The sequence below is a fragment of the Hyaena hyaena genome, unplaced genomic scaffold (genome assembly GCF_003009895.1).
Source record: "Hyaena hyaena isolate Hyena2069 unplaced genomic scaffold, ASM300989v1 scaffold_373, whole genome shotgun sequence".
NCBI lineage: Eukaryota > Metazoa > Chordata > Mammalia > Carnivora > Hyaenidae > Hyaena > Hyaena hyaena.
Genome location: NW_024081005.1, coordinates 1,810,317 through 1,826,256, shown reverse-complemented (window position 1 = coordinate 1,826,256; position 15,940 = coordinate 1,810,317). Strand labels below are relative to the sequence as shown.

The window sequence follows — 15,940 nt, the reverse complement described above, 5'->3', positions numbered from 1 at the left end:
CCCAGACGAGCCCCCAGGTAATGTTGCAGGATTCTCGCTCAGAGAGTCGTGACACCGAGACTTTTCTTTCCAGGAAGCAACTTTATTTTGCCGGCACCGCTCAGTTGGGTTCGTACCCAAAAGAACTGAGCGGCCCACTTCATATGGCATAGGTTTTTTTTTTTTTTCATTTTCTATTTCTTCGTCTCCCATATATGGTAATACACATAAACATGCAGTCTGATTAAGTTGTTTCAGTTTACAGGAACATGAGGGATGTAGGCAGCTGGACTCATATCTAGGTGACCTTGAAGTCTTCTCTCTTCTTCATTTTTTTCTTTCTCCGTAGGGAGGGGTTCCTACCACACTACTACACTGTGACTAAGATCTATACTCTGTCTCCTTCATACTTGTGTCCACCAGGTTCTTCCAAGCACCATGATTAAACATTAAAATGTTCCAAGAATGAGTGAATGAATGGATGAATGAACTGTAATCAACCTGTTATCTATTTTGCAGCTAGAAAATTGATGTATGTGAATAATTTCTTAGTGACAAAAAAGCTTAATGTTATGTTTTTAAATCTTGATATGGAATACACACACACATACATTCACAAAGTATGTAAAATTCATGACTTACAAAACTAGTATTTTAAGATATTTTTGTTTGTTTATTTTTGAGAGAGAGGGAGAGAAATCTAGTGCAAGCAGAGGGAGGGACAGAGAGAGACGGATACACAGAACAGAACCCAATGCAGGCCTTGAACTCACAAACCGTGAACTCATGACCTAAGATAACTAAGATAAAGTTGGACACTTAACCAAATGAGCCACTCAGGCACCCAAGATTTTTATGTTCTTTAAAAGAGCTTGCTTTAAGTTCAGTTCCAAATAAAAGAAGCTAGTCAAAGTAGTGAGAACGAAGTGTACCTATATCCCTGCCAAAAATGCATTCAGTTAGATTCTTGCCTAATGCCTAATGCTAACAATCTGACTATCCTTCATTATATTCAGCTGTTGATATAATAGGTTCATGTCATTCATTTTGTTCTCTTTTGTTGTTGTTGCCTTTCCTAGCATGGAATTGAGGACACAGCTGCAGAATGCAGGAGACTGGGTGCGAAGGCTCACGCGTTTGTGGTAGACTGCAGTAATCGAGAAGATATTTACAGCTCTGCGAAGAAGGTGAAATTTTACATTTGGTTAGGATTACATCATGTCAGAGCTGGGAAGGATTCTGGCGATGACCTCGTCACGATGCAAAGTAGCAGAAGTTTTGTGACTTGCCCAAGGTTGGGTAGCCAACTAGTGGCAGACTCAGAACTATAATCTAGAATTGAGGCTCCCAGATTTTAGTGTGTTCTGGAATCTTCCAGAGAGCTTGTTAAAAAATAAACACCCCAATGGTTTCTTTCAGTGGATCAAGGGCTGGGCTCAGGAATCTGCATGTTTAGTACCTTCCACACCCACACCTTACCAATCTAATTCTGCTACAGGTAAATTCTTGGATGATGTTGTGAATCATGGCAGGGTCTTCTGACAACCAAAGAACTGCATTAGGGAGTTAGGATAAATTTAACTGCTTATCAGGCTTTGATCATAGATTTGTTTCTATAAAGCATTATTTGTCTCTTCTGTTTATAACCGAGATGTGCTATATATATATATGTATAATATATGTACATCATATATATAATGGAGTTTCACTCTGAACACATTTATACATATACTCGTTAACTAAATACTACAGTAGTAAGAAGATCAGTAGAATTACCTGGGCAAATTCCTTAAAACACACATTCTTGGACCTCATCCCCGGATGATCTGATTTCAACACAGTATAAAGATTCTGATTCAGCCACCCTTGAGAACCTCTTTGTTTAGGGAATTTTAGATTTGAGGACATTTTTAACTACTGTTCTTGAATTGTAATCTTTTATTTCAAACTGATGCTTCGATTACTGGTGAGGCCTGAGCAAAGACAAAAGAATAAATAGAAATTACCCAGGCTAGTGGCGGGAAATAGCTTTCCTGGAAGGGGTTACATTAAGAGCAGGGTCTGTAGACAAGAAACGTCTGAATTTAACAATAACTGTTTTACTTAAAATTAACAATGGATTTCCTTCATAAAGATGTACACACTTTCAGTTAATACTAGGTATATCATTGCAAGTTTCTTAACTTCTCTGTGCCTAAGTTTTCTCAATTATAACAGCAGCTCCTGTCACAGGGTTGTTAGGAGGATTAAGTGAATTAATGACATAAAGTGTTTAGATCAGTACCTGGCACACAGTAATCACTTCTAGACTCATCTGGAAATAAGCAGTTCTAGAAAAGATACTTTCATTATTTGAACCTATTCCATCCATGTGTTTTAACTATGGTGTTTTTACTGAAATTGCTCAAGAATAAACTATATGCTTAAACAGAATATTCACAATGATGTGATTATCAGATATTCTGAAGTTTTCATGTGGTTATTTTAGTATCAGGACATTTTTATGTCACCTATCCATTTAAACTCCTGGCTTTCTTTCTTTTTTCTTTTTTAAATTTTTTTAAGTTTATTTATGTTTGAGAGAGAGAGACAGAGACAGAGCATGGGAGGGTGGGGGGAGGCAGAAAGAAAGGGAGACAAAGAATCTGAAGCAGGCTCCAGGCTCTGAGCTGTTAGCACAGAGCCTGATGCTGGGCTCAAACCCATGAACTGTGAGACCATGGTCTGAGCCAAAGTGAGACGCTTAACCAACTGAGCCACCCAGGTGCCTCATGGCTGGCTTTCATTATTGAGAAATGTGCAAACCAGACATTTGCACTGTGGGGAGAAAATAGATCCAGATGAGGAGCTCAAGTATGAAGAAAGGGACAAACGTGTCAGGGCAAATGCTTTGACAGTTTAAAAAAATCAAAGTCCTATTGCTTTGAAGGCATTATATCAGCTCCAGCATTTCAACCACATACAATGCCCTGTTTTTCTTAATGTCTTGGGGCATTATTCTGAACAGTTTTCATATTGTGCTAGAGATGTGGGTATAGTTACAAATAGTGTTGACTGAAGGCCAAAGACCTTAGCTTGACTCTTTAATAATTTAAATAACAACCTGATGAAATTCATTTCTGGCTGACAAGCCTTCAGCAGTTTGCACACTGATGTCCTGCTGGGTCTCTGATGGGTATTCCACCTCGTGGCTTCCTTTCTGTTCGAGGTTTGAGGCTTGTCTTGGGCTCTGAGGTCAGAAGATCTGTGAGAGTCTCAGCTCCATGTGACCTTTAATAGCCATGTTATCTATGGCAAGAAACAGCATTCTGTGTTTCATGTTTCTCCTCTCTAAAGTGAGCATACCAAGAGTTGCCAGCTCATAGAATTATAGCAAGAAGTAAATGAGATAAATAATGAAATCCTGCAAAATGCATAGCACAACAAGAGCCTTTAATAGGCTATTTGCTACATCCCCTAGTCCCCCAGCACACTGCGGCACTATTTTATAGTGATAACTCCTAACAGAAGTTAGCTTTTATTTGGAACAGTGTATAACAGAATGCATTGTAACTCTAGGGTCTATCCACCAAGAAGCTTAGTTACTCAAAGAACCATAAAAATATCAGATAAGATATTCTTGTGTTGCCAGCCCGTAGGCCAACTGCCATCTAGGTAACATAGATTGGTGAGCAATAGAATGGAGTGACCACAAAAATAAACAGAAGATGAGACTAGATTAATGGTATAATCAGTTTTACATAGTTCCTCACCATAGTCCGTGCTTTTGCCAATTAATTAAAAAAACATTTTTTTTCCTTACCCTTTTAAGTAGTAGTTAAAAAACAAATGCTGGGTTTTTGTCACTGGTTTTGTTTTTGTTAGCCAAATGCTTCTCAGGGTATAATCAGTAGAGCAAAGTTAAGAGACTAAATTGCAAAAGAAAATTTCTACCTGCCAGGCTTCTAGGTCTAGCTGTGTTGAAATTAAGATTAAAACGTTCTTTTTTCCATGTTGACATATAGATTACAAAACCAGCTCTGATGTAAAAACACATAGTTCTTTCATGATCCTTGCATGCAAACGTTTCTTTGTAACTCTTAATGATGCAGATATTTGTCTTATTTTTAAAGGTGAAAGCAGAAATTGGAGATGTTAGTATTTTAGTAAATAATGCTGGTGTAGTCTACACATCGGATTTGTTTGCTACACAAGACTCCCAAATTGAAAAGACTTTTGAAGTTAATATACTTGCACATTTCTGGGTAGGTATGACTTCTTTTATGAGAACATTCCCTTTTATAAAACCCAAAGATTATGTTTAAAGTCAGCAGACATAAAGATGTATCAAATCAATACTGAAGTTTTCTCTAGGCACTAAGGAAAACATCATACAAAGAGGTCATGTTTGAGGGTGCCTGGCTGGTGCCAGAGGAAAAGCATGCAACTCTTGATCTCAGGGTCATGAGTTCGATCCCCACATTGGGTGTAGAGATTATTAAAAAAATAAACTTTAAAACAAAAGTCAATTTTATTTTTTTTTTCATTTTTTAATGTTTATTCATTTTTGAGAGAAGGGGGGAGGGGCAGAGAAAGGAAGAGACACAGAATCAGAAGCAGGCTCCAGGCTCCAGGCTCTGAGCAAGCAGTACAGGGCCCAACACAGGGACTCAAACCCACAAACTGCAAGATCATGACCTGAGCCAAAGTTGGATGCTAAGCCAACAGAGCCACCCAGGTGCCCCCAAAAAAGTCAATTCTCTTTCCTTTTTTTTTTTTTTTAGTTATTTTTGAGACAGAGAGAGACAGAGCATGAGCAAGGGAGAGGCAGAGAGAGAGGGAGACATGAATCTGAAACAGGCTCCAGGCTCTGAGCTGTCAGCACAGAGCCCGATGTGGGGCTTGAACCTGCAAACTGTGAGATCATGACCTGAGCTGAAGCTGGACGCTCAACTGACTGAGCCATCCAGGCACCCCTCCTTTTTTTTTTTTTTTTTAAATGTTTATTTATTTTTGAGAGAGAGACAGAGCATGAGCAGGGAAGGGACAGAAAGAGAGAGGGAGACACAGACTCTGAAGCAAGCTCCAGCTCTGAGCTGTCAGCACAGAGCCTGCCACGGAGCTCAAACCCACAAACCATGAGATATGACCTGAGCCAAAGTTGGATGCTCAACCGAATGAGCCACCCAGATGCCCCCAGGAAGTCAATTTTCATGCTGTGGCCAAATCTCATCAACCATTCTCCCTTCCTCCTTAAAAAATTAATAATAATAATTAATAATAAACTTCAGGTGTTATATATGTTTTAATTTTAAACTGGATTCTTAAAAAAATAAAAAATATCACATCTCTGTGTGATCTTGTTTATGAAAGAAGGGATTAGGGGTTACCCAAGTCCCCTTCTGTGGTTCCATTAGAGATGAGCCCAGTTTGCTTTCAGATTCTCATGAGACTCGGGCCTTGAGTATTTTCTGGCCCCAGAGTTGCAAGCTTTATTATAAATCTCACCATTTGAGGTCTGTATATTACGTAGAGAGAGAAAGAAAGAGAATTTCTGAAGAGGCTAAAAATTGTCCAAATAGCCCAATCCTGAAAGGGCCCCTCAAAGATTTCTTAGATGTGAGTTTGGGATACATAATCTCAAAAGAATGTTGAGTTGGTAAAAATGCAGTATTATTTTATGTCAGCATTCCCAAGTTATTGACATATATCTTCGTATTTTGATAACTTACAACTTTGCCTGTCTTTCTGCCTCCGTTAAAATGTGAGGCATTGTCTTAATTGTTTTTGAATCCTCATTACATAGTAGGTGCTCAGCAAATATTTGTTGTATTTGGTGACTACAAGAAGATTGCTGTTCACTTCAGTATTTTGGTAAATGACGTGACCAAACCATTTTCCAACAATTTTACATTGCATATAAATTCTTCGGATAACTCTAGATTATTGTATCTAGTCAATATATGAGATGATCCATTTGCCTTTTGTGGCTACATTTGGCAGTTAATCTAGATTTTTTTCCCTTTATACTAGGAAAAATGTTAATAAAATATAGCTTTGTCTGGAAACCTTCCCAATGGGTCTGCAAATCAGAAATAACCACATACCGTTCTCTCTTCATCAACACTATTTCTAGACGACAAAAGCATTTCTTCCAGAGATGATGAAGAATAATCACGGTCATATTGTCACTGTGGCTTCAGCAGCTGGGCATACCGGGGTCCCCTTCTTACTGGCCTATTGGTAAGTGGGCATGTGTTTCCTTAGTTTGTTCCTACGCTTAACTTGTGTGTGATTTCTTACCCTAATGAAAACCACCGTTAATAATGATAAAGTTGAAGTTGCTGAAATAGTCAGCTGCACAGTCTCTTGTACCATAGCTTTATTGATCATTAATCCCCTCCAGGCTGACCATTCTAGAGGTGGCTGCAGGGAAGTCATCCAATTAGAAGACAGCTCTTAAAGCAGTTCTCCTCCCTTGTAGGAGCAAGAAATTCTAAAACAAGAGTAATCTTTCTGTACCATGAATAAAAGTTAATAATTTTAAATAAAGTAATTTTGTGGAAGTAAAACAGCATAAAGAGAAAGTATAATCCGGGATTCTAAATATTGAAAGCATCCAAACAGTGGAATTGTTGTAAAAAATATATATATAACAGCTATCCATTTAAAACTCCCTGCCACTGTAATAACTGTAGAACTTAACTGTCGCAAGCAGGGCACAGTAATGGTATGCTCCACTGTATACTGTAAAGACAATTCTTTACAGTATAGTGAGGCAACCGTAGCCAACAGGAACCTACTGGTTGCACATACCTCAACAATGCTTGGTCAATTTCTGTTTTTGCAAACAATAACTTAAAATGTTGAATTATTGTACAAATAAATACACATACACATAATGCTCAAATTTGTTTTCTACCCTTGTGCTCTTTTGGAATTGAGTATCTAAATTCTAGAAACAACAGATATAGCTGTATGCATACATACATAAGTATGTATACACATGTATATGAAAGATACATATCTTGTGTTTAAAAGTTTGCGAGGATATATACCAAGCCAGTTTACTCTAACCACACCTAGAGAGTGGTTATTCTTTGGTAATGACAAGGAATTTTATTTTCTTCATTTATATTTTTCTCCCTTCCCTTCCTTTTCCTTTTCCTTTCCTTTCTTTTTTTTCCCCTTCATAGTTTATTGTCAAGTTGGTTTTCATATAACACCCAGTGCTCATCCCAAGTGCCCTCCTCCATGTCCATCACCCCCCTTCCACTCTCCCCCACCCCTATCAGCCCTCAGTTTGTTCTCAGCATTCAAGAGTCTCTCATGGTTTGCCTCCCTCCCTCTCCCAACTTTTTTTTTCCCCTTCTCCTCCCCCATGGTCCTCCATTAAGTTTTTCCTAACTCACCTATACATGAAAACATATGTTATCTGTCCTTTGCCTGACTTATTTCTCTCAGCTTAACACCCTCGAGTTCCATCCATATTACTACAAATGGCCAGATTTCATTCTTATTGCCATGTACTATTCCATTGTATAGATAAACCACATCTTCTTGATCCATTCGTCTTTTGATGAACATTTAGGTTCTTCCATGATTTGTCTATTGTTGAGAGTGCTTCTATGAACATTGGGGTACATGTGCCCCGATGCATCAGCACTCTTGTATTCCTTGGCTAAAATGAACAAATCAGGAGACTCTAGATGCTGGCAAGGATGTGGAGAAATGGGCACCCTCCTACACTGTTGGTGGGAATGTAAACTGGTACAGCCCCTCTGAAAAACAGTGTGAAAGTTCCTCAAAAAATTAACAATAGAACTCCCCTATGACCCAGCAATAACACTGCTAGGAATTTATCCTCCTCTTTCTTAACATATATTTGTTTTCTAGTAGTTTTTAAAATGGGATGCCTGGGTGGCTCAGTTGGTTGAACATCTGACTCTTGGTTTCGGCTCAGTCGAGATATCACGTTTCATGAGTTCAAGCCTTGCATTGGGCTCTGCACTGGCAGTTCAAAGCCTGCTTCAGATTCTCTCTCTCTCTCTCTCTCTCTCTGCCTCTTCCCTGCTCATTCTCTCTGTCTTTCTTGAAATGAATAAATAACTTAAAAAGATTTTTTTTAATAAATGTTTTTATTTATTTTTGAGAGAGAGAGAGAGACAGCGTGAGCAGGGAAGGGTAAGAGAGAGAAGGAGACACAGAATCCGAAGACAGGCTCCAGGCTCTGAGCTAGCTGTCAGCACAGAGCCGAACATGGGGCTCGAACCCACGAACCATGAGATCATGACCTGAGCCGAAGTCAGACGCTCAACCGACTGAGCCACCCAGGTGCCCCTAAAAAGATTTTATTTTAAATGAACATAGACTTGTATTGAGTTTTGGGGGTTTTGAGGGGGCTTTTTGTTTGTTTTTTAAGACAAAATAGCTGTTGAAGCAATTACAGAACAGATGTGTGATCCAGATTGTGTATTGTCTCTTTCAAAGCCAGTTTAGGTTAGGTGATTGTCCCCTGGCCATCAAAGGCTCACATCATCATTATTTCACTTGATGAAAGATAGCTGCAGGTGTTGGTGCTCAGTGGCTACACGAAATTCTACTTCTCTGCCAGATTTTTAGTCGCCAGGCATTGAGGTAACTCAAGAAAATCAGAGAATCCAGTAGGGCTTGAACGCTGTCATGCTTCCTCCTCTTTACCATGGTGAGTACTGTAACTCTTGATTCTAATTTGATTCTACTCCACTGAGTGTTTAGCTGTGAAAACCAGGAGAAAACATGTTTTATCTGAGAAACTATGAATAGTGCTTTCAGTAGAAGTAAAAGTTCTCATCACCTGTTGTCAAAGCAGGAACAACACACACAGTTGCGCAGATTGCACACTACACAATTCAAGAGGGCACTGCGTATTCGGGTCCATTTAAACTTAAAAGACCTTCCAGGAGATGGCAGTAAAGCAGCTCGAGAAGAGGAGTAGGTTTTTCTGATTCACACAAAGGCCCCCTTGGGCTGGAAGACAGGGTTGCAACCACACAAGTGGTTTGTACGCTGCAAGCTCTGGTATAGATGTGCTGTTGGCGTGCCTTGCGGGACATTTTGGACCCTCAGCCACAAACAGCTGAGCTTCCTCAGTCTGTGATCCTTAGTGCCCATAATGGTCTTCAGTTCAGTCGACTCTTATTTTTGCTCAGGATCTGATCGATGGTAGAGTTTTCCACAGAAACACACTGAAGACTCCTGGCAGAAAACAGTGTTTATTGGTGGTTATTAACAATTGGCCAATTCAACTGAGATACTGCTTTTTAAAACATAAACTTCTTTTATTGAAGTATAAATGTACATTTATAAAAATGCAGAAATCATAAATGTACAGCTCAGTGAGTTACTGTAAAATGGACACTCCTATTTAACCACCATGCAGGTCAAAAAATAGGACAAGGCCTTAAAAGCACCTTCTAGAACTCTTCCCAAGCACCAGTGTCTCCTTCTCAATGGTAACCCGTCCATTGACTTGTATTACCACAGATTAATTTTGGCAGTTTTTGATCTTCATATACATGAAATCACACTATGTTTGTGAACTTTATCCTTGTTGTTGGTAGCTACAGCTTAGTCATTTCCATACCTGCACAGTATTGCATCATGACCAGACAATGATTTATTTATCCATACTACTGTTTACATTTGGGTTGTTTGCAGGATGGGATGATGAATCTTGATTCAATCGCTTACTGACTTTATGTCACCTTTGGCAAGCTACTCAACTTCTCTTATGCTTCATTTTGTTCTCCCGTAAGATGGGCTAACAACAGCTTTCCCGTCTGCGCTCGCGGAGAAGCAGGGCTTTCGGAGAGATATCCCACCTCTAACTGTGGGGCTTTCCTTGGACTGGTGGCCTCGGTCTGGCACTGGACAGTGGAAGTTCCCTACGGGTTAGGTGGTACCCCAGGGATGCGGTCGGCATCAGGAGGAACCAGTTCCCTGCCCTGAAGTGCCTTGGCTTGTGGGATTGCAAGTTGGGTGGCGTCATTAACAACGCACGGAGTGAGGGCGTGAGGCACGAGAGACGGCCCGCCTCCTCTGCGCCTGTGGCACAGGCTACTTCAAGGAACAAACTTAAAGTGCACATGGTGGAGAGTTCAAAACATCACTACGAGTAGAGAAATAAAATAAAACCAAAGTCACAAGAGAGACCAAGGGACACCCTTCAAAAGAAGACTTCCTGAACGGCCAGGCCCTGGACAGTGTATGAGCCTCCTTTAATATTAATATAGCAGCACTCACAGGGGCAGAACACATCACAAGCTTTTAAAACTAACGAGAAAGAAAGCTAGCCAAAATGACAAAACGGAAGAACTCTCCTCTAAAGAAATTCGAGGGAGAAATAACAGCTAGAGAACTGCTCAAAACCGATCTAAGCAACATAACTGAACAAGAATTTAGAATAATACTCATAAAATTACTCATTGGGCTTCAAAAGGGCTTGGATGACATCCGAGCCATTATTGTTGCAAATACTGATGAACTAAAAAATGCAACACAAAATAAAATGGAGGCGTTGGCTACTGCACGGATTGAAAAGGCAGAAAAAATACGTGAATTAGAAGATACAATTATAGAGAAAGAGGAAGCCGAGAAAAAGAGAGAGAAATTGGTCCAGGAACATGAAAGGAGAGTTCGAAAGCTGAGTGATACAATCAAACGGAAGAATATCCATATCATAGGAATTCCAGAAGAAGAGAGAGAGAAAGGAGCAGAAGGTGTACTTGAACAAATAATACCTGAGAACTTCCCCAACCTGGGAAAGGAAACAGATATTGAAATCCAAGAGGCACAGAGAACTCCCCACAGACGTAAACTGAATCGATCTGCACGACATACAGTGAAACTGGCAAAATACAAGGACAAAGAGAGAATTCTGAAAGCAGTTAGGGATAAAAGGGCCCCACATACAAAGGGAGACATATCAGGGTAGTAGCAGACCTATCTACTGACACTTGGAAGGCCAGAAAGGAATGGCAGGAAATCTTCAGTGTGATGAACAGGAAAAATATACAGCCAAGAAGCCTTTATCCAGCAAGCCTATCATTCCGAATTGAAGGAGAGATCAAGGTTTACCCCAACAAAAAATGGAGGAATTCATCATCACTAAACCAGCCCTACAAGAGATCCTATGAGGGAAATGTTGCAAGGAACACAAAGTCCCAGAGACACCACTACAAGCATGAATCTAACAGAGAACACAATAACTCTAAACCCGTATTTTTCAATAATAATACTGAATGTAAATGGACTAAATGCTCCAATCAAAAGACAGAGTAGCAGAATGGATTAAAAAAATGAGATCCATCTATTTGCTGTTTACAAGAGACCCATTTTAGACCTGAGGACACATTCAGATTGAAAGTGAGGAGATGGGAAAACATCTATCGTGCTACTGGACATCAAAAAGAAAGCTGGAGTAGCCATATTTATATCAGACAAACTGGACTTTAAAATAAAAAATAAAGGCAGTAACAAGAGATGAAGAAGGGCATTATATAATAATTTCAGGGTCTATCCATCAGGAAGAGCTAACAAGTATAAATGTCTATGCACTGAATTCAGAAACACCCAAATACATAAGACAATCACAAACATCGATAAGAATGTGCTAATAGCCAAATATGGAAAGAGCCTAAGTGTTCAACTGATGAATGGATCAAGAAAATGCAGTTTATATATACAATGGAATACTACATGGCAATGAAAAAGAATGAAATCTGCCATTTGTAGCAACGTGGATGAAACTCAAGGGTATTATCCTAAGTGAAATATGTCAGGCAGAGAAAGATACCATAAGTTTTCATTCATGTGGAACTGGAGAAACTTAACAGAGGACCATAGGGGAGGGGAAGGGGGAAAAACAGTTGGGGGAGAGGGAGGGATGCAAACCATGAGAGACTCTTGAATACTGAGAACAAACTGAGGACTGATGGGGGGGAGGGGAAGGGGGTTGTTGGCATGGGGAAGGGCACTTGTTGGAATGAGCACTGGATGTTATATGGAAATCAACTTGACAATAAACTATATTAAAAATATGTATCAGAAAAAAAAAAAAGATGGGCTAACAACAGCAACTAAACTAAATCATCAAGGTGCCATAAAGCTTAAGTTGTATAATATAATGAATGCACTTAGCATAGAATCTGGAATCCTATAAGTGTTCGATAACAGGTGTTACATTCCAACTCTATTTTCCTATAACCACACAAAATAGTAAAGTCCCACCTCTCTTTTTAGCTTCCAGAATGTTTTGCCTCAGTGGAACTAATCATATACGCTCTGGCTCCCAAGTGTTACAGTGAAATGAGAGGCATCTTTTCCTGGTTCTTTTCCCTGTAATCCAGCCTATAGCTGTCACTGTCCTGAATGGCTACTTCCACAGTAAAAGAAATTACTATAGCTCTAATCACCTATATTGGGGAAAAAAGTTTGAATTTCTTTTGGAGTTACGGTTCAACAGTTTTTTTTTTTTTAACATTTATTTATTTTTAAGAGACAGGTGGGGCCCTGGGTGGTTCAGTTGGTTAATGTCCAACTTCGGTTCAGGTCATGACCTCACGGTTCGTGGGTTCCAGCCCCACATCGGGCTCTGTGCTGACAGCTAGCTCAGAGCCTGGAGCCTGCTTCAGATTCTATGTCTCCCTCTCTCTCTGACCCTCTGCTGCTCATGCTGTCTCCTCTCAGAAATAAATAAAACATTAAAAAAATATGTTTTTGAGAGACAGAGAGAGACAGATCATGAGCAGAGGAGGGGTATAGAGAGAGGGACACACAGAATTGGAAGCAGGCTCCAGCCTCTGAGCTGTCAGAACAAAGCCCAACACGGGGCTTGAACCCATGAGCTGTGAGATCATGACCTGAGCCAAAGTCGGACTTTCAACCGACTGAGCCACCCAGGCTCCCCCTACTTAATCTTTTTAATGTATTGTTGAAGTGTGGTGTGCTAATATTTTGTTGAGGACTTCTGCATGTATGTTCCTTACTTGTTTGTTAAATCTGCCATATGCCAATCCGGAGTGGACTGCCTCTTCCTTTGCTTTCTCTCCGCCCTCTGTGTGCAGGGAGTGCGGAGACAGTTTCAGATTGTGCCCAAGGGGCTCCCGAGATTGCAAACCAACAATCCCCACGGTGCTTCAGTTTCCTTTTCGGTAAATGGGGATCATAGGAATACGTATTTCAAAGAGTTGTTGTGAGGATTAAATGCAGCAGTACATTGGAATAACTCAGGACAGTGCCTGACATGTAGTGATCAGTTTTACATATGATTATTTTTGTGCTGTTTTCCAAGTTAAGATTTACATTTTTTATGAGTGAATCTAGCAATCTTGTCTTTTAAGCCTTCGGTATATGTCTAAGTTTTAAAAAAAAAAAAAGTTGAAAGAGAACCTTCCACAGCTTTATATTTTCCAAAACACAGGTTAATTGGCAAGAATTTACAGCTACTTTGTATAATTGCTAATAAATACCGACTTAAAGAAAAATAATCTAGTAATTGATGGCACTGAATTTCACATTTAAAAATGGTTAAAATGGCAAATTTTATGTTAGGTATATATTCACACAATTTTATAAAAAGATTTTTTTAATGTTTATTCATTTTTTTGAGACAGAGAGAGATAGACAGTGAGCAGGGGATGGGCAGAGAGATGGGGAGACACAGAATCTGAAGCAGGCTTCAGACTCTGAACTAGCTGTCAGCACGGAGCCCAATGCGGAGCTTGAACCCACGAACCCTGAGATCATGACCTGAGCCAAAGTCGGACACTTAACTGACTGAACCACTCAGGCACCCCTTTTTTCACAATTTTTAAAAGTCAGTAATATTCCAAAAACTACTGAATTATATACTTCAAGTGGGAGAATTATATGATACATGAAATTATTTCTCAATAAAGCTGGTTTAAAAAAAAACTAACTGGAAAAGTACTGTCTGCTTATATTATTATTAATTTGCTTTCTCTTGGCAAATGAAGGAGCTGTGACAATAAGAATTGCTTTGCATTTTGATTCATTCATTTGACAAATATTTTTTGAGCAACTATTATAAGCCAAGCACTGTGCTAGGCCCTGGAGATTCATTGGAAACCAAAATAGTCACAAAGCTTATAGTACAAGTTTGAGGGACAGATGTTTAAAAAAAATTCACCCAAATGAGTATTTAATCACAAATCTTAAACAGGCTGTCATGAAAAACTGAAGATTATTACATAATGGAAATAATTTAGACTAAGGGTCAGGAAAGGCCTCTTTGAGGAAATGAAGCGGAGGCTGGAAGGGAAAATGGGACTCGTCCAGGAGAATTCAAGACCTTTTAACCCACTCAGTTCTCACTCCAATAAGTGTTCTGTGTCAATGCTTCTTAGACTTCAATGCCTTTAAATTTACCTGAGGATCTATAATGCACATTCTGATTTGTCTGGGCTGGACACTGAGACTCAGCTGATGGCCATGGGGCTCAGCAGAGTATCACACTTAACTAGAGAAAACAGACATCTGAATTCAATAGATAACTTGGCTTTCTCGAATTGTCTTCTGGCCTCTCTCTATTTCCAGTTCAAGCAAGTTTGCTGCTGTTGGATTTCATAGAGCTTTGACTGAAGAACTGGCTGCCTTAGAAAGAACTGGAATCAAAACAACATGTCTCTGCCCTAATTTCATAAACACTGGCTTCATCAAAAACGCAAGTACCAGGTAAGTTGAGATAGAAACGAAGACAAAAGGACTGGTGATTGCTATGAATATCAGCCATTCCGTGGGTTTTCTTAACTATTTTAATCCTTAAAACACCTGATATTCAATTCCCTTAGCTCATCTCAATTTCAGCTCCTGTAGATTGTGAGATGGCAGGTGGCGAGGCAAAGAGAGGGAGAGAATGTATGTAAACATAAATATAAGGAACTCTGGTGAACTTGCTAATCCTCCTTTTTTTCTTTTCCTGAGCAATGGATTTCTGACTTAAGTATACGTACCTTTTCCCAGGGGTGCTTGGGAACCACATAGAGGTCCCACTCCCAGAGATACTGATTGCTTGGGTTTGGCTGGGAGAGGGTAGTGGTGGGGAAGGGGTCTTGAAACTCTGTTGAACAAGCATCATAGGTAATCCAGAGATTATCCTCCATAGTGAGCACTAGTCTTTACTTAGTTGAAAAATAATACTATATGGTGCACCTGGATGGCTCGGTATCCGACTTCAGCTTAGGTCATGATCTCATGGTTTGTGAGTTGAAACCCCACATCGGGCTCTCTGCTGTCAGCTCAGAGACCCCTTTGTTCGGATCCTTTACCTCTCTGTCTGCTCTTCCCCTGTGTGCGTTCTCTCTCTCTCTCTCTCTCTCTCAAAAATAAATAAATATTTTTTAAAAACTATAAAACTATAAAGGATCAGCTCAGAGGTTAATTTTTTTTTAAGTTTATTTATTTATCTTGAGAGAGACAGAGACAGCATGAGTAAGGATGGGTAGAGAGTTTGAGAGATAATCCCAAGCAGGCTCGGAGCTACCAGCATAGAGCCTGATGTGAGGCTCAAACCCATGAGGCCATGAGATCATGACTTGGGCCGAAACCAAGAGTCAGATGCTTAACCAATTGAGCCACCCAGGTGTTCCTGAAGTTCATTTTTAATGTTTCCCCTCTTTGGGAATAGTTTTAATAATCTTTGTAAACATGATGCATAATTTAAAAACCAGCATACAGGGGCGCCTGGGTGGCTTAGTCAGTTAAGCGTCCGACTTTCACTTAGGTCGTGACCTCGTGGTTCGTGGGTTCGAGCCCCGTGTCCGGCTCTGTGCTGACTGCCAGCTCGGGCTCTGTGCTGCCAGCTCGGAGCCTGGAGCCTGTTTCGGAGTCTGTGACTCCCTCTCTCTCTGACCCTCCCCTGCTCACGCTGTCTCTCTCTCTCTCTCTCCTAGAAATAAATAAAACATTAAAACAAATTTTT

General features: G+C 39.9%; 1 protein-coding gene across 1 annotated transcript in view; it reads left to right on the top strand.

Annotated features, from left to right (window-relative positions):
- Positions 1 to 1,058: 1,058 nt before the first annotated feature.
- The window catches only part of LOC120244189 (estradiol 17-beta-dehydrogenase 11), a gene marked incomplete at its 5' end in the record, with an annotated part of 31,701 nt that continues 16,819 nt past the window's right edge, over positions 1,059 to 15,940 (top strand). Inside the window, 4 exons of the mRNA XM_039250578.1 lie at positions 1,059 to 1,166; positions 4,092 to 4,223; positions 6,095 to 6,201; positions 14,557 to 14,694. Of these exons, the coding sequence (XP_039106509.1) occupies positions 1,059 to 1,166; positions 4,092 to 4,223; positions 6,095 to 6,201; positions 14,557 to 14,694 (485 nt within the window). The remainder of the gene's footprint in view (positions 1,167 to 4,091; positions 4,224 to 6,094; positions 6,202 to 14,556; positions 14,695 to 15,940) is intronic.